Source organism: Balearica regulorum, chromosome 4 (genome assembly GCF_011004875.1).
Source record: "Balearica regulorum gibbericeps isolate bBalReg1 chromosome 4, bBalReg1.pri, whole genome shotgun sequence".
NCBI lineage: Eukaryota > Metazoa > Chordata > Aves > Gruiformes > Gruidae > Balearica > Balearica regulorum.
This window is the reverse complement of record NC_046187.1, coordinates 8,904,605-8,931,318: the sequence shown is the minus strand read 5'-3', so window position 1 is coordinate 8,931,318 and position 26,714 is coordinate 8,904,605. Positions and strand designations below refer to the sequence as shown.

The window sequence follows — 26,714 nt, the reverse complement described above, 5'->3', positions numbered from 1 at the left end:
TGTTGTATTTTTCTGAGCAGTGTAAACTGACTGTACATAATACTGGGATAAAAAGGTGGAAGAATTTCTCACGGGACTGAGATTTTACTACCCACGAAGATCTGTAACTGTAGCTAGCGGATGACCTTTGGCAAGGGCTTCGCTTCGATAGGGGCAACATTTACTCACTGAATAAACAAAACCCAACTATAAGGCATGCATTCACAGACTCAACCAACCACCACCACTTAGACACAGAAGTGCAAGAAATTGAAGGAGCCAGTCAAATGATAGTAAAATATCCAGCCCATAACAATATTAAATTTAACTACTTTTGAAATCTCAAAGAAGAGTTTCAACTCTGCTGCCATTAAAGTTAATGGCAAAATGTCACTGCCTTCAATAGTGCCAAGATCAGGTCACTGAATTACCCAAAACTGCTTTCATTAATAAACAATCCATCCACTCTGAGTATACCAATAAAAAGTGCAGGAGGAAAATGAAGGATATTTGTCTTTTAAGCATCCTTTCCATGTTTTCATACCTAATCCAGAAGAGGAACGTCACTGAAAGAAAAAGTTCACAGGCAATTACAGCTACTTCATTGATTAATGATCTGATTTTTACATCTAAATACATGAAGTAAGAACCATTCGTGGATTATATGGAAGGAACAATCTGCTGTGGTCAAAACAAACACAGGATTCAAAACAGCTCTTCTGTATTATAAAAGCACATGAACTTAATTAAGTTATTTTAGAAAGACTACAGACACTTTTTACCAAAATTATCCTCTTGCAATAAGTATCCAAAAATGACTATATTCATCAACGGTTTTCTGAATACTAGCCTTAGTCCCAAACTGGATTAGGATCACCAAGACTAGAAAAAAAAATGAAGATCAAGACAGAGTTAAATCCAGTTTTGGTAAAACAACAGAAACATCATAAGGGAAGTCTGAATCACTGGGATTCAGAAAATATAAAACTTTTTTAAGATAATACTATATACATATATATATCATAGGCAAAATGAGTTCTACAACAGATGGAAAATTAATGAGATGTTAAGAGCGCCCATAGTACCAAAAGCCATGTGAGTAACAGTTAATATGAAAAATACGCAGCTCCAAAGCATGAAGCTAAACACATCCAAAACATGCATCCCTATCCTCACTAGGCATCAGAGATAAAAGGTGTCTTAATAAATGCCTATCCAGTTACATGATTGTGCAAGTTAAGGATGAACATAGTAGCCTAGCTAGCATCATCACTCCAGGAGACACACCAAGACCACTCTGATTCTTTAATAGTTAGGATCCTTTCTGATGGCCTAGCTGTCCGTATGTTTTGAAAGGTTTTCATCACTGAGAACAATGGGAGGAGGATCATACTCTTAATACATGTCTCAGTTTTCCCTTTGCATTTATCCACTTACAGACGAAAAACAAAAAGAAGTCCCACATGACTAACAAGGTGTAATTCACAGCGAGAGAGACAAAGCTCTAACACACTACTAGTGCTGGAAAGGTTACTTCCAAGACTCGAGTAGGAAAACTTTCCGTTCCCCTAGGCTATTATATACACCTTACACAGTAAATACAGTGTTTTTATAATACCACTACAGGGTGTATGTAACACATGCGCCTCCTGATAATAAAAGAAAGCAATCAAGGAGTGTGAAATTTTTTTCCGTATTTGTGAAGAACACACACTTCCCAAAAGGAAAAACATAATCAATGTTAACTGTATCAATTTATTAAATGATCTGTCAAGAGTATGTTTTGATTCCAAAAACGCCCATCAAAACAGAAAATTCCTTGGGACCAATAAAGCAATTCAATTCCTCAGGGAATTCTACCCCACAACTAATACACTACTCAGCATGAGCAGAAAAGGCTCAGCTATTACACATCATGCACAAGGCTGTTGTAAAGCCACCTGCAAGACACCCAGCTGTGTCCCTGGAGAACTACCTGCTGCTACAGCCTCTGAACACTTCAAAGCCTCAGATCAGTGGGCGTCTGAAAGCACTTCTGTCACTGTAAATACACTCCCGCTACACCACTACACCAGGCAGCACAACAGAGCAAAACAACCCCGACATGGATGTATGGCTGGCTGTCACTTCTGCTTAACACTGGCATTTCCAGATGCCTATAACCGTTGCTCAACTCACTGTGAGAGCAACTAGGTGCTGCTGCCAACACTGTCAGAAAGATCTGTAGCCTGAAGAGAAAACATAGATGCTCAGAGTCTCCCCATTTACTGCCTAGCCCACAACTCTCTACAGGAAGGCTTTATGTCACTTAGACATAGCTCCATGTGTCTAGATCCAAATTCCAGCACAAATAAAACAGAAGCAGACTGTTCTAAGGGCAGTTTTCCATGATATTAGGTATAGAAAGAGCTGTCTGTGCAGAAGTCTTCAGGCCTTATCACAGAGAAAGCAGCATGTATGCAAACACCACCTAAGACATGGTTTCACATAGCCAAATTCCCCTTCTCATGTTTCTGTTGCTGGAGGATTTGCCCATCTATCTTCCTTATCTTTATATAATAGTGTATTATTATACAATAATCTCATTCAAGATCAAAACAGAAAAAGCAACAGCCTTTTATCTGTTGTCAACACTGATCCCACTCAAAACATAGTGTCATTTGACAACTACCCAACTGCAGCAGCTGAACAATGCGTGGATCCATACGATCTCTGCAGTGCTTTACAACACTGCACAATTGCTCAGTATCTGACACACATAACAAACAGCCTTCGCAGCTCCCTGCCACAGCAGTTCCATACAAGTTCCCTCCTATGGTCCCTTTTCTCAGTAGCACACATTTCAGTTTTATAATCTCAAAGAACACACACATAACCACGCACAGGCACATGTCACCCTTCTAACAGCAAGGAATTCCTAGAATCCCGTCTTATTTTTTATCACAAGACCCAAGTGCCACTGTAGCTCCCTAGCCCAAGGCTTCCCACTGTAGCAATGTTTTACCACAACGGAATACAAAGTTTTAGCACAAGTTTAATACAGGTTATTAAAGTCAATTTGAGCACCTCTCAGGCAAGCATCCATAGGTTGATAACATGATGTTGTCAGGCCTTAAAACTCCAGTGGGGTTAGGTATACTCAATATTAGCAGTCTTGTAAAGAAACATCTGCCTCTCCAAAAATGACAGTGATGATTATGTGATGTCCCTCCCTCAGATGCAATATCCTATCAGCCCAGAAGTCTTTCAAATCACTCTTCCAGAGTACTCAAAAGCATAACGGCTTTATCAAAAGTCACCCGGCCCCAGTGAGCCTAACCTTCAGGTAAGATGCTAGTTCAGACCATTTGTCATCACTCTAAATGCCACAACCCTTTTTCAAAAGCACAGCAGTGACCACTAAAGTGCTGCTTTGCCCAAATTCTAGCACTGTAACTATTTTACGTTCCGTTGCTTAATCACTATCCCTCACCTACCAGCCAGTTCAACTGAAAACCGAAAACTATTCTTCACTTCCTTTTCATAAAATGATACACGGCATTGCACACGCTGCTAAGTAATTGCCGCATTTCAGGCCGGCAGTGGCTGCGATTCTGTGGTAAATGACATACACACCTAAGGTTATGTACTCAGCAACCTTTGTGAAGGCACTCTGGGATCCACCTCAAACACAATGGGAATCCACTGGGATGAGAAGCCCTTTCTAAATCTAAGATCACCATCATTCAGTCAGAGCAATGGATATTGGCAAAATATGTTTAACTTTAAAATAACATTTGTTGAGCAATGATAGAATAAGGGTCCATCTAAATTACAGAACTATATTCCATAATCCATAAGTATTAAATCTTTCATTTCTCGGAACTGATGTGAAACCTTGTAAATCTTAGAAGTATTTTTCATCTGCAAGTCTCTTCAGTTCTTCTTTCAGACACTCTGCATGTAGGAGTATGATGAATTGATAACCCTTCCAAGAATAAACGAAGAGGTACCATGGGAGCAAGTAAAGTGTGAAGAAAATCATGCTCTGAATTAATTCCTTCCTCATGGAAAACAGTGACCAAACTCTCTTTGACATCAAGGAGGGCCTGGATTTCACCCAACCGCCTACAATACAATTGTCTGGGCTTCAGATCTTGTCTTAAACACAATCTGTCCACGTGTCCAAGCAATTTGTGCAAAAGGAGTGCCCTGAAGCTATAAATGGAAACTACTCCACCGCACAACTTTATCTCACCAGGAAACAAAGCACATGGGATATTCAGCACAAACCACCTTTGTAGATTTACAGACCAACGAGGCTAAAAAGTCAGGTCAAACGCTGAGCAGGAAAGATAAAACGGCTTCAGAATCTAACATTTAATTAGAGTAAGACCTGGAATCATAAAGAGAAGGAGTTTTTGCAATGGCGGAACAAGCTGAAATACAATCTAACAAAAATCGCTTAAAAAACCATCAAACCCCTAGCCTGCTATGCAGATAACAAGGACATCACTGACTTTGAGGTAAACATTGCTAATTTACTTAATACAGGTTTTGAAGAAGATGGCATGTACATCACAAGGCTTTTATAATGGGCCTGGCTAATATTAACATCTATTATAGTTGCTGTAATACATTATCTGGAAAGGGACGGAAACTAACAAGCTGCCAGATGACAAAAAAAGGATTACTTTGAGGTGCCAATAATCTTAAACCCTTCTCCAAGCCTCTCCCAATATTATTCCTCTCTATTTAGACAAAAGTTCCAAATCCAGAACTATGCCTGCAGCCATTTTTCATTCAATTATATTTCATGGATAAAATGTTCAAAAGTGACCTATAATTTCAGAAAACGAAATCTCAGAGAACACACTCAGATATCCAGGGACTTACTGCAGAACTGCTGTGCACAACTTTCACTGACACCTCTCGCTCAGTGCTTCAAATATGCTATTTTGGCCTCATGTCTAAATAAGGATTTAGAACTCTGATTTTACGGGGACACAGCTCAACGATTTTCAGTAGTTAGGCTGAAGGACATAAATGCTTTTGGGGGCCTGAAGTCTGCACTTACGTTTTGGGAAGAATCAAGTTAGAGTGCAAAAAGTGATAAGAAAAGCAAAGGTTCTGTCTTTAAGCTGCAAGGCTTTAAAATACTTCAAATAATATATAACCACCCACACTAAAATATCTTACACAAGTCAGCAAACACATGTATGTACACTAGGACTGCAGTTACGTTGTTAAGCATTCTTCTGTTCTGTATTTCGCTCCTACATGAAAACGATTCTCCCTCTTTCATCTCACAAAAGAAGAGTACGTTTTTCCTCCTCTGAAGCACTACAGATATGCTTATATCTTCAGTATAATACATTTTTAGTGCTTGGGGTATGAGGTTTGTTTTTCTGTCACCTTGTGACTACCAAGGAAAGTGATTCAGTTTAGTAATCTAACGGAAAACAATCTTCATATGTTCATTTTTTTTTTTAGATAAATTCCATTATTACTATCTTATAAATATGCAGGTTCCTGAGTTCAGTAAAATAAAATGTGTATTTCTTCATGCCAAAATGTTTTCCAGGTGGCACTAGTCTACACACTGGAGTCTACCCCAGACAAGCATCATCATTCAGATTACTCCAACAACATTTATCCAGTGACACTCATGATGAATCTCAGATGCCTGATCACACAGTCTAAGGCACAGTATGAAAACTTCAGAACTGAAGAAACCCAACAGTTGGAGCCCCAATCCTCACCTTGCAAGATGAGGGAGAGCAGTGCTGAGCTCTAAGCTGAAGGAGTATTGAGTTCAGTATGATGGGAATGCATAGAGTGCACTGGAGGGTCAAGAGGTGCCACTGACTGAAGGGAAGCAGATGTTTGGCAATAGGATTCCAACTAAGTGTTGATTAAAATTTCAACTTTTCAATTAGAAGATGGCTGTTTGAAGTGCTCAGAATAGTCTATTTAATTGTTTTCTGCCTGTGGAAACTCTGAGAAGGAAAAACAGCTAGTGAAAAACTTAAAGCCTTCAACACGGAGCCCAGAAATTCACAGAAATTTTTATCTTTTATTTCTTTAGGCAACAAAATTTGCTTACCCTTCTAACACTAGTATTAGTGCGGTGAATCAGAGATACTACTGACAAAGGAATAATATAGAAATTAATATAGTGAGACTAGTCAGTAATTCTAAAGGCAAGAAAAGATTAAATGAAGGTGAAACCTGTAAGGGGAGACCCTTGATATTCAAACATAGTTGCAAAGAACTATTGGTATGTCCCATAACAGGAAAAGTGGAGAGAAAGGGCCTGAGCATCAGACATTGTTCTCAGGAAAGTGTGACAAAAAGCCTTGAAGATGCTGACTGTACATTAAATCTTATCTCTGTTTCTGATTATTAACTCTTGATCCTTTTGAACATGTATATAGTGATAGAACGAATACACAGGAACCTGTATCTGAATTTGCCCAGTAACTTCACAAGGGGAAAAAAATATAATCAAGTCAAGGAAAAAAAGTGTAATGAAAGGGAAGTGGTATATATTTCACACAATACTTGAAAATACTTTCAAAATTTCACTGCCTTTTGCCATGTAATTTATTCAACAAATAGTTATTCTTATTAATTAGGCTTTAAAATAGAGAGATCATAAAAGGGCAAGGGTTTGTTTTTCTTTTCCTAACTCATTTTCTTAGATCTTGATCTATGGAACAGATAAAAATACAGGTTTTGGGACAACATAATTCAGTAAATCAACAGCTCTATTCCAGATAGTTATATATGAAATGACATTACAAACAAGCATTATAATCAGCAACAGAAAAGTCAACTGTATCTATTTCAGAACTTCAATTCCAAGATAATCTGCTTCATATTTTATTTCGTAAAGCCTGTGACACAAGGCACATGAAGGGATCAAAGAGTAAAAAAACCAGATAAGAGTGAAACACTTACCAAAATGAAACACTATTATATAAAGCTGCTATGGAATGAAAAAAGGGTAAAGCAAAATTCTAGAGAAAGACATCGTATTTGCTGCTACTTGTCTATTTTACAAGTAAAAACACAGCTTTGTTTTGGCAAAGTACACGTCACCTTTGAGGAAATACACTGACTTCAATTTTTATAACCACAAGCAAACTTCTAACCAAGAAAAAACAGGTCTGATTTGGGCTTTTTTCTTCCAAAATCCCCCCAGTGCACGTAGTTCTCCAAAAACCAGTCAAATCCCGCACTTCTTTAATAGATTTTACTCAGTCCTTGGTTTGGACTAATCCTAATCAGCTTGCTAGTTCTCACCTCCTCCAATCCTTTCACCACTCCTTCATTTCAGCAATAGTTTGCCTAAGGTCATTTTAAGGTGCAGATTTGGCCATACCTGAGCAGACCCACGCAGCACAGACACGCCTAAGCAATGAGTGCAGGTGAAGCAGTCACCTGTGCAGGGCCACAGTGCAGCACAGGGCTATCTTCTCAGAGTAAAGCTTTCAAAAACACCTGGAAAACCTCCCTGATCATTTTCGGTTACATTTCAGACTGAAATCTCACAAAAGACTTCAGATTTGAAGATGTGCATCCAGACAGATCAAATTAAAACCAGGAAAAATCTGACAACTGGCTAAGCTGCATTATTGTTGAGTACAATCAACTGGCTTGTTTTGGCAAATGAAACACCTTGGCATATTTCCCAAACTGCAATTTTATCTTGCCCCCACCCTTTTTTTTTTTTTCTCCTGCTTAAATGAAAGATTATCAGTCCCTGGAATCCAAACACAGGAGATATATATACACCATACAGAGTTCAGTACTAGTTCTGTCAGTACAGAAACGTTTAAAAATATATATATATTCTGTATCCAAATTACTGATTTACTGAATTCAAATTCTTGAAAGTTGTTCCTCAAATAAGATGATGATCAAACAAAGGAACAACTTTTAAGCAACATCAATCTTTTCTACTTAAGTTTGAAGCAATAGATCTTTTCATTGCGTAAGAGAGTATGCAGAGAACACTGAAGCAAATTTAAAATCCTAATGCAAACTTCTGTTAAATACTAAGCTCTGGACAATGTCAGCAGATGTTTCCATGCAAATTCTGTCCCTCTAATGAGAAATTATGTTGCTTGCAAAGATTTTAAAGATGACGACCAACTTTTTCTCATTTTATCTTATTAACTAACACTGTATAGTCAATACAGTGGGGGGATCCTGAATCTACTCTTCACCTGTGCTCAGAATGACTGAGTTCAAAACTAAATCCTTATAATATACATTTCTACCAGTCCGACCAATATGCAAAATGCCTCTGTCACATAAAACACTGCACTAAAACATGTTTTCAAACTCATAACCTACTGCACTCTACAACAAAGGAGCACTTACTGCCATTGTCGTCAGAATCCTCACTGCTGCTAGGAAGCCGACCTCGTTTCATGATCTCCACGGGAAACAGCAGGCAGCCTGCAAAGCAATGAGACAGCACTTAACCCAAGATAATAATACACAGTCATCAAGTTGTGTTTCTGATGGCATTCGAGGATTTACAGCACACAAAGGAAAACAAACAACTTTAAACAGCATCTGAAATATGAACAGTGAGTATCTCAAGGATGCTTCATTAGGCAGTCATCATATGAGCAGGTGAACAAAACTGCAGAGTATCAATGAGAACCCCACCAAACACGTTCACCCCAAAACAAAAGCGTATTTTGTTCTGAGAGGTCTGAAAAATCACTAAACATCTGCAGTCAATGTGCTTAACTTCCCCTGCCCATTCTGACACTAGATTTGCAATACAGTAACATTTTTACTGTTTGTGTAAATATTTACTTCGGCTAATATGTTTTTGGAACCATTTTATTCCCATTTAAAGCATCGGATTTACGAAATCAAAGATTAAAGTCATCCACTTACATATATAAAAAAGAAACATCAGCAGTAGCAAGCCAAGCTTTCCCAGATTAATGAAACATGCGTCATCCATGCCCTGCAAGGCATCATCCTCTAAGGTAAGAGAGTTACTTCCTCCAGCAGACACATTTCTAGCGCCACGCCTAACACTAAATGTTCTTCCAGAATCAGACCACCAACCGATTACACAGAAGCTCCTCCAAACTACCAGACTTCTACCAATATTGAGTTCAACTGCACACGAACCAGCGATGTAAAGGCACAAAGCTCCGCATCTTTTTAAGTGCTATTCACAGGGCATTTGTATTTTCACCTGTATTCTCTGTGGAATGAAACCAAATTCAGAAAAATTAAGGAAGCTGTAAATAGCTAGTCAGCATTTACATGTAAAAAGCTATTAAAAAGTCTAAGTTGAAGAACTGAAAAAACACGACAAGTGCAGAAAGGCATATCCACCATAAGTTAAACTGACAAGGACTCTAGATGCACATCAAATCCCCTGAGTCTTTGCTTACCTCTTATCAATCGTGATATCAACAAGGTCTGAGTGTTCTGCTAGCAGGAAAACCCTCATACATACCTCTGGGGCACAGATTTGGAAATCAGATGCCAAAATACTTTTTTGCTTCTAGGCAGGTGCAGAAAATCTGACCTCATTTTTGTGTGAGTTGAGATTTCCCAGAAACCTTTCACCAAAACTCCTTTAATTGACCCTTCAGTATACAATTAACTACTTTGTTCGCTGAGAACATGTCTCATTGTAGTAAACTCAACAATACTGTCAACTTTTCTAAGACTAAGTCCCCAAATAAGGAAACCCAAAAAGTCTAATCAATGCCTGACACTTTTTTCCCAAAAAGCACAAAAGTATCTTCTCTTCCAAAAGTGATTCATATAAAAAGAAATAGGCATTTTTTTGAGGGAATTCATTTTATCATCACTAGCAAATCACAAGCAACTGAACACCTGACACTATTTTACACTCCCAGTGAACCTAACATAGCTGTAATAGCCCAAGCATTGCAAGATTGCCTCCTTTTTCATATTATATGTGCAAACAGAGCTGGGGGGGGAAGCCTCTCTCCAACAACGTGACTTTCCAGAGTGGGATTTAATATGGCTGGTTTTGAAATATGTAACAGTTTTGAGCTGCAAACTTTGCTCACTAACAGTAAAGAGAAACCAAATGGTTCACTTCACCAAGACCTTTTCTCATCATTTCATAGAGTAACAGTTCACATATAACATGTGATGCCAGAAAGTAAACAATCAAAAATGACAACCTCTTATAGTGCTAGAAGAATTCTGAAAGAATTGCTTTGAAGCTGACCAGAACTTTGTGTGTATGGCAGACGGAAATGCTGCCAATGAATAAATAAATACACATATCAGCCTGGACCATCAAAATCATCTGAATCTGGTATAAATGTAATGGATCCAGAGCCAAGTTCTTATACAGTCACTCATAAAGATAGAAAGCCAACATTCAGATCCAAAACAGGCTAAGATAGAATAGAAAAATCAATTAGCTCCTACAAGGTCAAAACCAGGGGGATAAATATCCATTCTGTAAGGAACTTTTTCCAGTTTTCACATATTTTTACTGTAATTTAAAGAAATATTAACAATATCAACATAAAAGAACATACTCAGAATGGAAATATCTCCTATAAACAAAGTAAAGAGAATATGGAAGAAAATACAGAAAATGTAAGTTATCTCAGAAATGTAACTTGTATATTCCTGGTCAAAATCCTCACTTCTTGGTTCATGCCCACATGATCTGAAAAGTAATATGCACCATAAAACAAAATAACATAGCATATATACACTGAAACACACTCATGAGCTTGCAATCAACACGAAAATTCGAAATTCTGCTCCTCCGCATGTTTTTGGATAAGTGTATTTTGAATTAATTTTCTCCTAACCATACTTTCTGCAAATTCACAAAATAAGGAAAGACCTGGAAGCTTCTCTCCTTCCTACCATGTGTCTTTAAAAAACAAACTAAACATCATTTTTGTTGTTTAAAGGAGACGGTGGAATTCACACCTCCCAATTTAAGCGCTCTGCACAGTTCTTCAGGAAACAAGAGAAGCCAGAACAGAAGCCACTTTCCTGGAGTACAGAGTATTAAATAAGGCAGCTGATTTCCTTGTCCGCTCTAGTCAGGTTTCTGAAGTTGGCCACATTGAAAACCTGTGTTCTCAAAAGTAACATTAAAAGAAATACCCTACTTGATGAAGCTTCTGGGAGATTCCTTTATAGATGCATATGAAATGGAAAAAAAAAAAAAAAAGTTAAAATCCAGAGATCTCATTTTCCAATCTTTGAACCTAACCTGAGTTTACAGGGAGCTAAGTCAATGATGGAAAAGCAGCATTTGGCTTCTTAGAGCAAGCCTCAAACCTTGTAAGATTAACCCCCTAAAATTTTTGTCATTACAAGTAATAAAACAGCTTTTTTCAACTTCTAAACTAATTTTAAACTGTTCCCACCAGTTGTTCACATCCACAGTTCAGAACACACGTTCTAGAGACAACACTGGAACAGCTAATAAGAATTACAATCACAGAGATTGAAATGCTGCTGCTCTTAACAGTATCACAGTACCTCTGCTTCAAAGACTATCGGTGATGGTGACTTCAAAGTCATGCAAGAACTTGATTAAAAATAAACACAGATTATGGATAGTGATGGTTAGGTGCAGATTGAAGGTGCTCTTTCCCCATTTGACCACAGACATACACGTTTTCCCAGCATGTTTAGAGAATACTGTGAATTCAAGTAATGCTTTTTTAATCTTAAAAAGGAAAAAAAAAAAAAAAAAGAAGAAAAAACCCTATAGTTACTCATTCTTCAAGGGACATCCTTAAGTATTTTTATATTTTTATACTGAAAAAGACAGAATGGAAAAACTATCAAACTTCTCAGTAAAATTACTTCTCTCATTCTCTTTCCTTTGCTAATGTGAGATTTGAGTACTAGCAATATTGCTTGTCTTTGAAATTCTCACTCTTCACAGTCATGAAAATGTTGATATTTTTCACTCAGCTGTATATTGACATACACTTAATGTACTCAGGTGCATATACAAGGCATCTGATCCAACTCAGATCTCATTAAAACATATTCTGAAACTGAAGTAGATCTGTTAATTCCAACAGGTCAGGAGTAAAGGCAGGCTCATCAAGACTGATTGTACCACAGCTAGTTTAATGGTAGAAATTGGCTATGATCATTACGCCTGTAAGCAAAGAGAGTTCACATGCAAGCATAAAAAGGGTGAAACATTTAAGCCAAGCTTTAAGATTCATAACAATAACATGTAAAAACTATGCAGTCAACCTGCAATACTTGCAGGACAGGAAGAGATCACCCAGGCTCCTGAGCTCAATTCCCAACAACCACATGCAACCACGTAATCGCTCTTTCATCCAGAAGTTTCCACAAAACATTCACTGTACCCACACATGCCACAGAACAACTTCCCAACTCCCTTCCCCAGTGAATGCTTCTCTGAAGCAAGAAAGCAGTCAACCAAGCAGTGCCCTTGAACCTTGTATCTTCTATCACAAACACTTCTACAGCTGTTTTTTCCCAAATCCTTCCACCAGCCCCCAAAGGGCATTTGCCCACATACTGTTTCACCTGCAGAGTAAGCCCAATGCTTGCTACAGAGTCCAGCAGCCCTAAGGGAACAAAAGCCGCTACATCACCAAGCCAAACGTGCCCCAGGTTTTCAGTGGCAATTCCTAACAGCCCAGAGACTTTTGTACACCATTTCAGTTTCATTTCCTTGAAAGATGACTGTTTCTTCACGTTAAAACCATCCCTTCAGAAATCAGACAGACCAACATACAGCATGCTGACAGTTATTTTTCCTGAGAACTCTATTATAACATTTACCCGTTTATTTGGGGAGGCAGAGCAGACTCAGGCAAATCACAGAATGGTTTGGGTTGGAAGGGACCTTAAAGATCATCTAGTTCCAACCCCCCTGCTGCGGGCAGGGACACCCTCCACTAGACCACGTTGCCCGAAGCCTCATCCAACCTGGCCTTGAACACTTCCAGGGATGGGGCCTCCACAACCTCTCTGGGCAACCTGTTCCAGTGCCTCACCACTCTCACAGTAAAGAATTTGTAACATCTAATCTAAATCGACCCTCCTTCAGCTTAAACCCATTCCCCCTTGTCCTGTCACTACACTCCCTGATAAACAGTCCCTCCCCATCTTTCCTGTAGGCCCCCTTCAGATACTGGAAGGCACAATTACATCCTCCCAGAGCCTTCTTTTTTCCAGGCTGAACAATCCCAACTCTCTCAGCCTGCCTTCATAAGAGACGTGCTGCCAGCCTTCAACCAAATACAGCTTTATGGAAACAGCCATGACTCTGCTGGCAACGTTACCCCATTTCCAAGGGTGAACAAAGCATCCAAAAGCACTTCATGCAATCACACCACCAGAATAAATGGCATAGATGGGGCAGAGGCCCTGACTTTTTAGCCACCAAGCACCCATAGATGAGCTAGCCATACCAGGGCAGTACTGCTGAGGCTGGCACAGCTTGCAACGCACTCTGCTGCACTGCTCCAGAGGGTGAAGGCACTGTGCTTTACAGAGATGCGTCACCAGTAGCTTTCCCATCCTTTTCAGCATGCTAGCTCTCAAAGCTAAGCTCTGGGTTTTATTTATGGATTAGGTACAAACTTCAAACGTACAAATGTGACTCTGGACTTACATGGTACAATTGCTCAGGTTGTTTTTAAAGGCAAGACTACAACATCTGAAAGGTTTCTTCTGGCTACTGTATTTTGGAGAGAGCACTAAGCCTTCTTCAAAATAGTTGTAAAATACTATGCAAATGAAGTGACTAGATGATAATCCAATATAATCAATGTCAGGCCACAAAATAACATTTGGATTTATACATTCTTGTGGAGGTGAACAACAAACATCTAACTCTACACACGTAACTAGACACAGTTAGAAATACAGACATTTCTGCCTACTTCCCAGTATTGGTTGGCAAATGCAGTGCAATGGGTTAGAATCAGCAACAAGACACAGTACATCAAATTCACTATTTTTACCAGTATGCATTATCATGCTCCTCCATTCTTAGCTCTGCAGGAGATTAATTTAAAAGAACCAAAAAAACCCAAAAACCACACTGGACAGAAATGCCAAGATCTTTCTTTTTACTTTTTTCTCTCACACTGTAGTCCCAGGAACTGCACAGGTAAGAGTGAAAAAAACCTAAATTCTTTTTCCTAGCTTCCTCAGAGCAGAAATCCAGACATTATTCCATAAAACTGGCACAGCAGCGTGCAAACACTTACACCCACATGCAACACGGCACAGAACTTTTTACGCTACTACTGCACAGTTAAGAACATCGTATACTTTTTCACTTAGTTTGACCCCAAGTAGAGAGATGATCAAAGAGAAAGATGTAAAGTATGTCAGTCTTTGTTATGCAAATAGCTACACAGAACCAAATTTTTTAAAATAATTATACATGAAAAAATCTACATCCTTGGGTCAAAGGTTTTACGTAGCACAATTCTTACTAAAGTATTTTTAAGGGCTATATAAAACCTCTGGGTACGAAGAGTGCATAATTCAAATTCTGACCGACAATTAACTGTAACCATGCTAACGGGTGTCACTACAATAAACTGCACTGAACAGCTGCAGAGACAGAACGGGAAGAAAGCAGAATTATGACAGATGTACACCCTGAAGACAAACTGAAGAACTGGCTTTTCCTGAAAGTAACCCACTAACTGCAATGAAACTAAGACCTCATTATCTCTAGCACACAAGAAATCGCTTCAAAATACTTAATGCACAAATGGAAGTGTGACATAGTCTTAACAAAGTGGATAGTAGATGAAGACATTTGGCTTCCACTACTGTAGTCTTTTTACATAGTTTATGACACCACCCCAGTCTTCACCAACTGACACCTAACACAGCAACAAAACAAAAAAAAACGGGGTTTTCCTTCATGCCTAGACCCCCCCAAAAAAAGGAACTACGTCAGAAATAAGTTATACTATTAAAATTCACCTAAAACTTTGCAATTCTTCTTTATCACCTATGAAAGCTTCGATAGCGACATTTTACAGTCACGAAGATACAAGAAGAGTTCTTAAGTACTACAGTATTACGTAGCATAGTCCACAGTACAAAAAAGTCACAGACCTTAAATTTGGAGAGAAAAAAAAAATCCTCCAAGTCTCATAAAAGAAAAAAGTATGTTCCAAGGCCAAAAGCGTTCTCCACAAGGAATATTTCTGCTGACTTCAGCACACCTATTCAAAATTTCACAAGGAAAGGCAGAATTTGGACACATCAGCCCAACACTTCTCAGCAATCCACATGTTCATTTACGCACCTGCGCAAGTCAGCTCATAACATTACCTTACAATCTAGGCAGTGGCAGCAAATTATTCCCAAACTGTGCTGCTGAAACCGACTGCCCAAAATCTTTAGCAATGATAAATTTGACTCTGTGAATTAATTCAACCCACCCTGCATCTACCGCAGCTCATCTCTTCCATCTAGAAAAAGCTTTCTGCTCGGTCAGCTCCAGCCGAAAACAGGAGCGCGAAGCAGTAGCACTAACCACATGGAGAAAACATTTGAGGAAAGACTGGAAGGTTTTTTTACTATATTCTGTGAATTGTGAACGAAACCAGAGAAGCTGGAAGGCAAATTTGCAGCTGTGAGAGGAAAGGGTAGTTTACTATTGTTATTTTATTTTAAACATATGTATTAAAAACAGAGCTCAAAAGCAGGGAGCGAGTGGTATCTGAAGCCAGAGGGAAAATCCTGCCACTAAAACGTACAACCCTTGCTGTTTCAACAATATCCCACTGAGTGTGAGAAGCCTCTAGAAATAGAATCATAACAAGCATATTTTGGCATAACTTTTATGAAGGTTTTAGGTTTGCAAGTGTGGGCAGCTTTTGACTTACTTAAAAGACAGTGCCTGCTTAAAAAGGAAATTATTCCAAATCACAGCTAAATCTTTCCCTAAAAAGAAAAAACAGGGCTAGCATAAAAGCATCTTCCTACTTTAACGTTAAAATGTCAACTAAAACGTGTTGCTAAACGCTACCATAATTTCTAATACTACCTAAGAGCTATCCAAGGAGAAGCAATCTATTTTTAACGCTTGTGTGCAGTCACACAAACCAGTCGCGTACATGTCACACATGGCCAGTTCTTACTGGACGACTGACAGGTTTCAAGATCCCACGGACTTCACCTATGGGTGAATCTAATCAAGTTTATTAGAATAAAGCTGTTAGCCGAAGGAAAAGAAAGAGACCGAGGGAGAAGTTAGTCAGAGGCACGCACCCCGCCCGGGAAGCGTGGCTTTTTTAAATCGTCTCACAGGTGACCTGTGCCTCTACCGACCCGAACGAGCGGTCGCCACCCGCCGAGCCAACGGCTGCCAACTCAGGGCCGCCTTTCCAGAGGGCGGGAGACGGCGCTTCGAGAGTAAATTCAAACAGCGGCGCCTGACGCCGCCCGCTCGCGGGTCTAAGCTCTCCTCCTCCTCACGCAGCGATCCCACCTCAGCTCCCAGCGCGGGCGGCGGTTGCCCACACGCGCGCGGCGCCTCGGGCGCCCGCCGGCCGTTACCGCTCGCGTCGAGGGTTCCCGGCGGCGCCGAGACATGGCCAACGGCGGGAAGAGGAGACGGAGCCGCCTCCCTGCCCGGGTGCCGCCGGGCTACACCTCCCCGCGGGGGTGGCACCTTCCTGGGCAGCGGCACGGCCGCCGGTTTCCATTTGAAACGGCCCAGCTCACCACCACCACCACCCCCCCTTCTTCTCCCGGCTCCCTTTCCCGCTCCTCCCCGCCGCCGGCCGCACCAATCCGCTCGGCCCCGGCTGCAAATCAAACTTGGTGCCCCCGGCTCCGCTCCCTCTCCCCCAAACGCCTGTCACTGCCGAAAACGGCCAAAGCACCTTCCCACCCACCCCCCCCCATCTCCGCGCTGCGACGGAGGGAGTGGGGAGGGAGGGGACGGGACGGCGTTTTGGCGGATTGAGCAGCAGCACAGAGGAGACTTGAGCTCATTTTCTGTGTCTGTCTCTCCTCCCACTCCCAGACAGTTCTGGAAACTGTGTATCACCTCTTGTCATAGGAAACCAACCAGCAGGCGGTGCAAACAAACAAACACCCTTTGCCTCCACCCTCCCCAAAATAATGAACATCCCACCGCCTATCATTAATAAACTGGCGGGCGCGAACGGGAAAGGAAGGAAGGAAAAAAAAAAAGAAAAATCGTCCTCCGATGAGGCGACTACCCGAGCCCAGGGACAAGCGGGGTGACAGCAGCATCAGGGCGGCTTTGTCTAATTTCAGCAAGTGGAATAATCGCTGGAGCCGCACTTGCCTCCTCCGGGGGGCCGAGGACGGACCGTTACACAGACACAACGCGGTTATCTGGCGCACCGCAGCCCGGACCCATCTTGCTTGCCAGGCCTCGGGGGAAGAGCGAAATCGCGGAGCTACCCTGACTGGCGCCCGAACAACTTCAGGCGTTTGCCGCCGCTCCCCCGCGTTTGTTGTTCAGTTACGTTACGTTCGCGTTTCAACACCGCCGGTGACGTTCCGTTCCATTCCCTCGTCAACAAACCCCGGCGCGCTGCCGCCGCCTCGGGAGGCCGGCAGAGCAACGTCTTGCCCCAGGGCACCCACCGAGCGCCAAGCAGCGGGAGGGGAGCCCACCCCACCCACCCCCCCGCGCCTCGCCGAAGTTTGCACCGCGTCCCCCCCACCCCCATGCCCGCTCCTGCCAGTTCGCCGCTCTCGCACTTCAACTCCCCGGGGCGGGGGTAGGGCGCTGCGGGGCCGCCGTGCACCTGCTGGCCGCTGCCCCGCCCGCCCGGCGGCAGGGATACCGCTCTTCTCCCCGGTGGGCCCGGGCCGCTCCGCGCCTCCCCCCCGCACACACGCTCTCAAACACGTGCACTTCAGGGCTCCCGCAAGTTGCTCTCCAGCAGGAGACACCGTGCGCTCGCCTCGGGGAGCGGGGGAGACACCGGAGCACCTATGGCAGGCCGCCGCTCTCCACCTCCAGCGGAACACCCAGCGGTGCCCCAGAGCACACCCCTATGCGCCCATCGAGCACACGACTAACCGGCTGCGGCTCTCCCGCTCCGAAAGGCAACTTCTGCTTAATTTCACCGATGAGCAGTTTTTATGCTTTCTAAGCATTTTTTTTTTTTTTTTTTTTTACTACGAGCGAAAGCCAAGTGCGACTAGGGGGTCAGCGTAACTACAAAGCTGCTTCTGCACATAAACACCTCCTCCCCCACGCACACGCTCCCCGCCCTCGGCGAGAGGCGACGAGTCCCGCGGACATGTGGGTGACACGGTGACAGACACTGGCCATGGCTCCCCCCGCCCCCTTCCTACACATCAATATCCGAGCAGGACCTGCGCTCTGCCATTGCCATCTGTCTACCAAGTTGCTCCCACGCTTCCTACTTTCCGCGGAGCGTGATGCCCGGCGATGTCCCCGAGGCTCCCCCCCGGCGCAGCCTGCAGCGACGCCCGAGGCCGGGAGCGCGGCACGCCGTGAGCTCACTTGGCCGCTGCACCTTCAAAGCTGCGCGGTCCTTACTTGCCGCTGCCGGAGCCCGCAGCGGAACAAAAAGCCGCCCGCCGCTGCCGGCACCGGCCCGCCGCGCCGAGCGGCAACACAACCTCCCCTCCCTCCTCCCGCCCGCCCCAGCCCGGCACAAGTTGCTTGTGGGATAGCGGAGCCGCAACTCGGCCGCCTCCCCTCGCCCCGGACCGAGCCGCACGGCTCTTGGCGCCATGTTAATGACGTACTATCTTATTTCCACTAGGCAGCGACCTTCGGCACGAAACTGCTCTCTCGCCGCCTCCGGAGCGACAAAAAAAACCATCAAATATGGCTGTGCTGGCGGCTCCCCCGGCTGGCGCTGCGGCGGCGGGCACGGTTACCTGCTGGCGGCGGCGGCGGCGAGGCGGTGGCGGGCGGCGCGGCCGGGCTCCCCCTGCGCGGAGGGCTCGGGGCCGCCTCATGAGTTCGGCGCGGCGCCGGGGAGCGGGCGCGGAGAGCGGCTCCCTGCGCCACACACGCACACACCCGCGGCTCACTCTCTTTCGCACACACACACAGAGACTCCCTCTGACTGACGTTTGTACTTGTTATGGAGGAAGGACTCCGTGAATCAAACTCGTTTCTGGGTCACTGCTGCCACAGGGGGGAGCTACTTTAATCCCCTGCCAAAACTGGAAAGCGAGGGAAGGGGGGGGAAATAATAGTAATGTAGCGCCGGGGTAGGGAGGCGGCGGCGGCGGCCCCGGGGGAGCCGCCGTTAACTCTTCGCGGCCCTGGCCGGAGCCGCGCAACGGCGCAGGGGGCTCCCACCTGCCAGGCTAGGTCTCGCCGCCCGTCTCCCCTTCTCCCTCGGCGGCGAGCGACTGCCCGGGGAGCCCCTTGCTTCCAACTGCGCCGACCTGGCCGGAGCCCGGTGGTGCGTGGCCGCCCGGCTCCTGCCGCGTCCTCGCTCGCAGTCAAGCGGGCTCGCAAACGAAGGCAGAAGGCACCGGTGGAAGGCTGGCAGGTGGGAAAGGGTATGTGTCTGCACCCAGATCGCGCCTGTGGCACTGCTGGCGTTACCCTACAACAATTAACTCTTCTCTCCAAAAAAATTAAGCCCATTTCACAACCAGGAATTACAATGCTGCACAGACTCCCTATGCATAACACATAAACTCACTATTTTTCAGGCAGAGAAACTGAGGCACGTAAGAGTTAAATGCTGTGGCCACATACATAGCGCATAATTGCCAGGGCAAGAATAAAACTGCAGGCTCCCTATTCTCAGCCCCCAGCGTTATCCCTCCAGCTCCCTAACTTTGATAGTTCTCAAACACTAGAAAGAGCTAACACATACTGCGGTTCAGTTCACATCTTTCTAGCAGGAAACGAAATTATCTTAAATTGGCACCAAATTACATACTAAACTTCCCATTATTTAAAAAAAGTACGTTTGAGTGCAGATTTCTTTATTTTCCACATAAATCGCTTTACCTCACACCATGCACCTGTGCTCTGAGTGAAGGAGAACAACCCCTTTTGAGAAGAATTCCTGAGCAAATAAAGTATGAGGTAATAAATACCACGGAGAAGATTCAGCATAATCTCAGAGAATTAAGGCGATCTGTGGAAAGTAATCCCCATAGTATGCAAATACAAATTAATGCAGCCTCCACAGCAATATTAGTCTGCCAAAAGAATCACACCTTAGTTCAGCAGAGGAATTGGGTCGTTACTCATCCATGCAAACTGAGTCATTTATCCTGCCGTCTCACCCACCTACCTACCCAATAATGAAACAGTACTTACATTGCTCACAATCTAAAAAGTTGCAGTTCACTACAAAAATATCCCGTTCCCCCCCTGCAAGGTATTTTTTCACTGTGAAAATAAGATAGTTGTGGTTTTATTCATAGAACAGCCTGAAGCATCTTTAGATTTTAGAGCCTAAGCCTTTGATTCCCCTTGTTTTCATCTACGTGAAAATAAGAAAAAAAAAAACCACACACATTCTCTACATTCTCCCATACTTACCTTGGCGTACAGACCCATAAAGATACCTGCTGGAAGTAGCTTTGTACACATCAGCAGTCTATTTAGAAGTAGCTCCACTGATGTCATTCATATTTGCAGGATCGGGGCCTTAGCTTTTTGCCATTCGTGGTACAGCCATATCGCACCTGTGATCACCTGTGCAACACACCAGATCTCATTATCTGAGAAGTTGTTGCCAGAATTACATTCCTACATCCATCATCTTACCCCTGAGCTTCCAGGAACCTACCCCACACGCTAATTTTCACATCGCCAAAGGAGTCGGTGACTTGAGACTCTGTTGATCTGCATTATCTAAACAGCATGTATCCATTGCTGTGCTATGGTGTAAACCCCAGAATAGATGAGGTCACAGTTTTTTCACTCAGTGGTCTGCAGGTCCCTTGGGAGCTCATGGATGACTACTCATAAGTCCATAAAAGGTAACCAAGATTAGCAAAGCTATCATCGCTTGCCATTTCTTCTATAGAGGTATGCACCTCTACTGAATTAATTTATTTTTTTTAAATACTGTCCCTTGTGAAAGACTGAAGAATCACTGGAAATTCTCTTTGTCCCACTTTTCTGAATTCTTTCCAAGAAGGTTCAGAACTGGCTTCTGAGAAAGCCTTCAATGTGAATGTGCTCTAATTTCTAAACAGGAATGATAGAAACTTTCCTGTCTCATACTCCTTGCATTTGTGGCAATATTTTTGTTTTTCTTTAATTAGTTTTCCTTTGCGTATACAGCCAAGTTTAAGTTACATCTTGTATTTTAGGAAACACACAAGGCCATACATGTAGGAACAGAACGTGAATGTTTGCAGAATGGTGGGCTGTGTTTTAGAAAATAGCAACTAAAAATGCTATCTAAATTACTGTAGAAAAGTCAACAAACGTGACCCCTCTGTGTTGTAAGAGCAGCTAGTCCAATCCTTATGAGGAAGGTAACACAAATGGAACAAAGATGCTTTTTTGTCTCTGCGTGCAGTGTATCACAGAGTGTTCTGGAATAATGTGCTCGTACATTTTACAAGGAATATTGAAAAATTGAAGGGCTAGTAGCTGGAAGGATAACTTTGGACATTAATGGAAAACACTTCACAAAGAAAAGGTTACATCCTGTACTACTTCAACGCTACAGGCATGAACTTGTGTGCTAATATAGCTATGGTCAAACAGGAAAGAATATAATAGAGCATATCAGAGTAAGCCACTGACATCATTAATACAGAACAGTGCTAAAAAAAAAAAGAGACCTACATATGATCTAAATAAAGCAATGAGTTGTTCACAGCAGAATCAGCCTTAGCAGCTTAAAACACCATTACGACTCCCGCCTGAGAATCCCAGTGGCAGACACCAAAATGGACTGTATGAGTGGTCTTCACTTCTCTACAAACTCAATGCCCAGCTCAACCAGCCAGAGCAGGCAGCCTGCCTACAACGAACAGAGGAGGATGGTAAAAGCAAGCCACGTGCGGCAGAGAGAAATCTGAACTCTCCATTAAACATCTGACCGCAGTCTGACTCAAATAGGAACCACAGTAGTTTTCCGCTACCTCCACTGGCTAAATTTCAAAAGTGATAGGTAAAATTCTGCTGGAGGTAGAGTTGGTAGAAGTTTCGCCATGGACATCAGTGGGGCCAGGATTCCAGGCTTCATCTCCAATAGATATTCACCCCCTCAGCAAAGCAGGCATTTTGTTATACTAAATAATGTCACAAGACTCTGTGCCTCACTTGGTCATCTTTATATTAGTATTAACACTCATTCCAGGAGCACTCAGAGAATATGTATCAGGCTTGGAGTTAGGCTTTCTACTAACACACAGAACTTCTGGTCCCCTCTCCAAGTTGTTTCATCAGATGTAGTCACTCATATATTAAATTTTATTTAAATTTTGTGATCATTTATATAGTTTCTTAATATCTCCTTCTTGACTGTTATTTCTGAGATGACACACAAAGCCAAGGAAAGAATATGTAGCTTTTCAGCACTTTTTTCCCAGCCTTTTATGGAAATGTGTTGCTGCAGCAGTGTCTGATAAAATATTTTTACTTACTTTTTTTTTTAATTTGATAATATTCCTTTTACATTTGGAATCTTTTCCACTAATTCTTGCTGAGTCTCCACACATGAAGGTGGTGCTAATGAGGATGAGTTTCTCCCCACTGTTTAACTTAGCCCAAGTATCACTTAGAACTCAAAACTGTTCTTTTGCTCTTTTGGCTCTGGTTTTTAAGAACTTATATTTCCATATTCTCCTTCTTTCTTTTGAAGATTAGAAATTTGAGGGGAAGAACGCAGTACAGATCCAAACCAGCACTGTCAAGACTTTAGCCTGTACTTGATCTTCAAGACTAAGAACTAACAGAGAGCTTTCACATCTCCTGTGATAGATATATGTATTGCAGATAGATACAGTTGGGCCAAATCCTGTTGAGGTCCATTTTGTGTCTAGTTGGTCTATTCATATGAGCAAGGGGAAAAAAAAAATTTTGACTCATGCATATGTAAATCTATACCACTTACAAACTGCATAAAATGTAATATTTTTAACTCCTGCGGAAATAAAACTTGCTCACAGGGCTACGTGTGGACCATACAGGAACACAGTTGTCACAGTTTGGTCTAATCCAAATACATCATTTATGGCAACATGGCACTTGACCACTTCACTAAATTATGCACAAAAAAATTAATTGGTGCTCTGGCTTTTTCTTCCTCCTTCTTATCTACAAGCACTGAATTTTGGTATGTCTGGATTAGGGAGGTCAAAAAGACTAAGCTCAGGTAGTATATTACTGCCTTTTAGTCTGAAGGTCAGGTTTACAGCTACCAGGATTGCTTGTGGAAGTGATTTGCAGATTCACAGGCCATACTCCAAAGATGCGCTTTCTCCTGTGCTCATAAGCCTCATTCTTCTGGTTTACAGTTCCTTTGTTTTACTGAAATGCAGTTGTGAGAGGTCGCTAACAGTGGTGTATGAGCCAGTACCCAGAAGCTGTGCCATTAAGGGATGAGGAAGGAGATGGATAAAAATGAATCTTTAGAGCCGAACTTTAGATTTAAGAGGGTGCTTGCAAGAGAGAGGCTAGTGTAGTCTTTTTAATTACAAAACTTGAGAAGTAGAGATTATAATACTCATTTTACATGTGGGTAGGCAGGGGCATACAAAGGTTAAATCACTTGCACAAGTCACATGTTAAGTCAGCGTTAAAACCAAGAATAGAAACCTAAAGTCATGCCTCTCAGTCCAAGGTTTCTAATGATTAAACTATATCCTCTCCTTTGGCCTGGTCTATAGCACATAACAGAGTACAAAGTATACCTCCATGACATTTTGCACATAGATACCTTAAAATATTTTTGCAAGTCAAGCACAATCATTGCATGGATATGCAACTGCTGACATTGCATGTTCATCTGAAAATGAAGTGGGAACAGGTATGCTCAATAGGTAAAATTTACTAAATTCCAAAATCTAAAAGTATAGGTCCTAAAATCAAGTGTTTCCAAATTATTCTAAACGAAAAGCAGAAGCTGACAGGAAACCAGGAGAACAAAAGCCTCAAGGGAAGAACTAGAAGGAGGCAGTTAACTTGCAGGTCTGCAAGTTAAGCGGGATGAAGCTGATGCATCACCTTTAGGGTAAACAACACAATTTTGTACATGATTAGAGAAGTAATTAGCAGCCAAGGTAATGCCCTCAGTACAGGAAGAATGGACTGTGAAAACCTCAGGCAACTGAGAGTTTAGCAGCAACAGATCAAATCTCACTTGAAGTATATACACGTGCCTATCTGGCAGCTCATCAAGCAACATTACATTGGCTAATCTAAATGAACTTCAATATTAAATTCTGTTTGTGCAGGCAGAAATCATATAGTGAAAGAAAGGTGCTGTGACAAGACTCGTAAAGAGTTCAAAAGAAACTGATTACAGATTTTCTGATTGCAGAGTGTGTCCTGATAAAAGGTTTCTAAAAGTGGAGTAGTGGTACCAGATTACTGGGGAAGTACAAGAAAAAAGAATTTATTTTTTCAGTAACAACCTAGCACCAAAATTACTTTAAAAATTAAAAAAATAAAACAAGGCAACTTCAACTCTGGATCCTTAAGAGTCAGAAAAAAAGATTAAACAAAAAAAAAATCAGCTGTTGAATTTGCTCTGAGTAGCTTGTGGTAACATTTCTGGAAAGAGCAGAAACCCTGGAAGTAGCTTCCCGTGTGGCCTTTCTGGGTTCCACTCAGTACTTTATGGAATTGCCCCAGAGTTGCTTCTATTTGTGGTCTCTCCTCAGACAGCCTCTTCCAAATGTGATGACTCACAGCTCATTGAATTTAAAGCTGTTTTCAGACCATGAAACTGAGGTCTGCCACAAGGGCCAAGAGATCGTACGCCCTCCATGACAGAAAACAGATCTGGGACACTTTGACCTAAGTTACAATGTAGAGGAGATACTCTGTTTATCCTCAACAGGTATAGCTCACTCTCGGTTTTGACAAAGGGCACATTTTCTCCCTAAATAGTTAGAGGTCCACTGATTTCAGATGCAGTCGTCCTGAAACCTACTTCAAATACTAGTAACTCTAGCTCAATAGTACACAGATGTAAGGCAACAAGAGTGTAAAGAAGCCATCATTTCTAGATAAAAATGCTAGTCAAACAAATAGGCCACTGTTGTTTACTTTAGCTATTTTATTTTTCCAATTATAGGTTTTAGAAATAAAATTATTCAGTGTTTAACACACAGGAAAAATGATTGAGAAAACTAAAATTCTTTTTCTAGTGGCGATATTGATCGCTGAGCTTTTCTACAAGTTTCACTGCATAAGCAAGCACAAAAAACACTTTAGAAAGTTTTAATTAGCATAAATGTAATAAAAGCTGCCTCATGTACTTCCATTTCACTATTTGTCATATATATATATATATATTCAGAGGTTCAACACTACCAAACGGGACTCAGAACAAGATGCTCAGAATATCCAGCACAGAAGAACCTTTACACAATAGGGAACGTTGAGCCTTTCTCTTATCTGCCTCCCTCCATCTCTCACCCCCCCAAAAAAGGGTTGGGGAGGGTGTGGGGGGGTCTGTTGGGATAAACAGGGCAGTTTATCCCTTATATCAAGGGGCCACATAACCATGCAGCAAATGGCCCTAGCTGGCTGCCTCTGTATCTGACAGGCATTAATACATACCCAAAACAACACAGTCTACGCCGTTATGCTTCTACTTTACTAAAAGCTACACGCCCAGTAAAAAATTCACAAACAGAAGAAAAACCACAGTACCCTTATCAGGTAGAGAATTATCTATTTTGCAAATAAGACATTGACACACAATGGTAAAGAGATACAAACAAAAACTGCCTCTGGCAAAGCAAAGAGACTCAATCTCATGATTCAGCCCTAACATATTACAAAAGCGTAATCTTTCAGCACTGTTTGAAACATACTCAGTACAAAAGGTCGACTATCTTTAACACTGCATTTGCACGCTGGATGTGTCTAACCCCAAATTTCTGCTTCAGACTGCAGGAGAGCAATGAGTTACAGGAGGTAGCAGAATCTTTGCACGTGAAGATAGTCAGAGGCAGAACCTCAAACAGCTTCATAGTAAATTTTCAACTCACATAATGCAAGCACTCAGGATGTAAACAGCCCTTGAGTCATTTCATACCATTTTTAACAGTAATTCTAAAGTTACTTTTTTTTTTAATGGACAAAGGACTTTATTGCTTAATTAGAAATTACAGCTTCTTTGCTACTACTGAAAGCCTAGACTGCCACAGATATATTTAACTAAGCACACAGTGAAGAATGAAGAAAACTTGGAAATCAAATCATTACTCTGGCTCCTGTGAACTTTGCTTCACTAAGCAAAAAAAAAAACCCACACAACCCCGCAGCAAACAAAATAGTCTCTGACCTTCCAGAACAACATTTAAAAAAAAAAAAAAAAAGTCTGATCTGCTTATGTGGGCAGATTTTGGCACAGGGTAAACATCTATGTTTGCTCCTCAAATTGCACAAGTCGGAAGAGAATCTCTCTTTTATCCAGGACAAGCTTTTAAACCATCGTGCATTTACGTTTCTTTGACAATCTGAGGCAGGTTACTTTCTTCCCATGGAAGTGCAAGTACTGGGGCAAAGTAAATGTGCCAACTGCTTGTAATCTGGTATC

At 42.2% G+C, this 26,714-nt stretch overlaps 1 protein-coding gene across 13 annotated transcripts in view; it reads right to left on the bottom strand.

The window, feature by feature from the left end:
- JADE1 (jade family PHD finger 1) overlaps window positions 1-26,714 on the bottom strand; it is a 110,599-nt gene that overhangs the window by 27,589 nt on the left and 56,296 nt on the right. The window contains exons 1-2 of one of the 13 annotated variants that reach the window (XM_075751131.1): window positions 18,883-19,109; window positions 8,350-8,427 (exon numbers count right to left, since the gene is read on the bottom strand). In XM_075751131.1, coding sequence (XP_075607246.1) covers window positions 8,350-8,401 — 52 coding nt within the window. In that variant the 5' untranslated portion in view covers window positions 8,402-8,427; window positions 18,883-19,109. The other 12 variants (XM_075751137.1, XM_075751132.1, XM_075751138.1 and 9 more) reach the window with 12 other exon arrangements.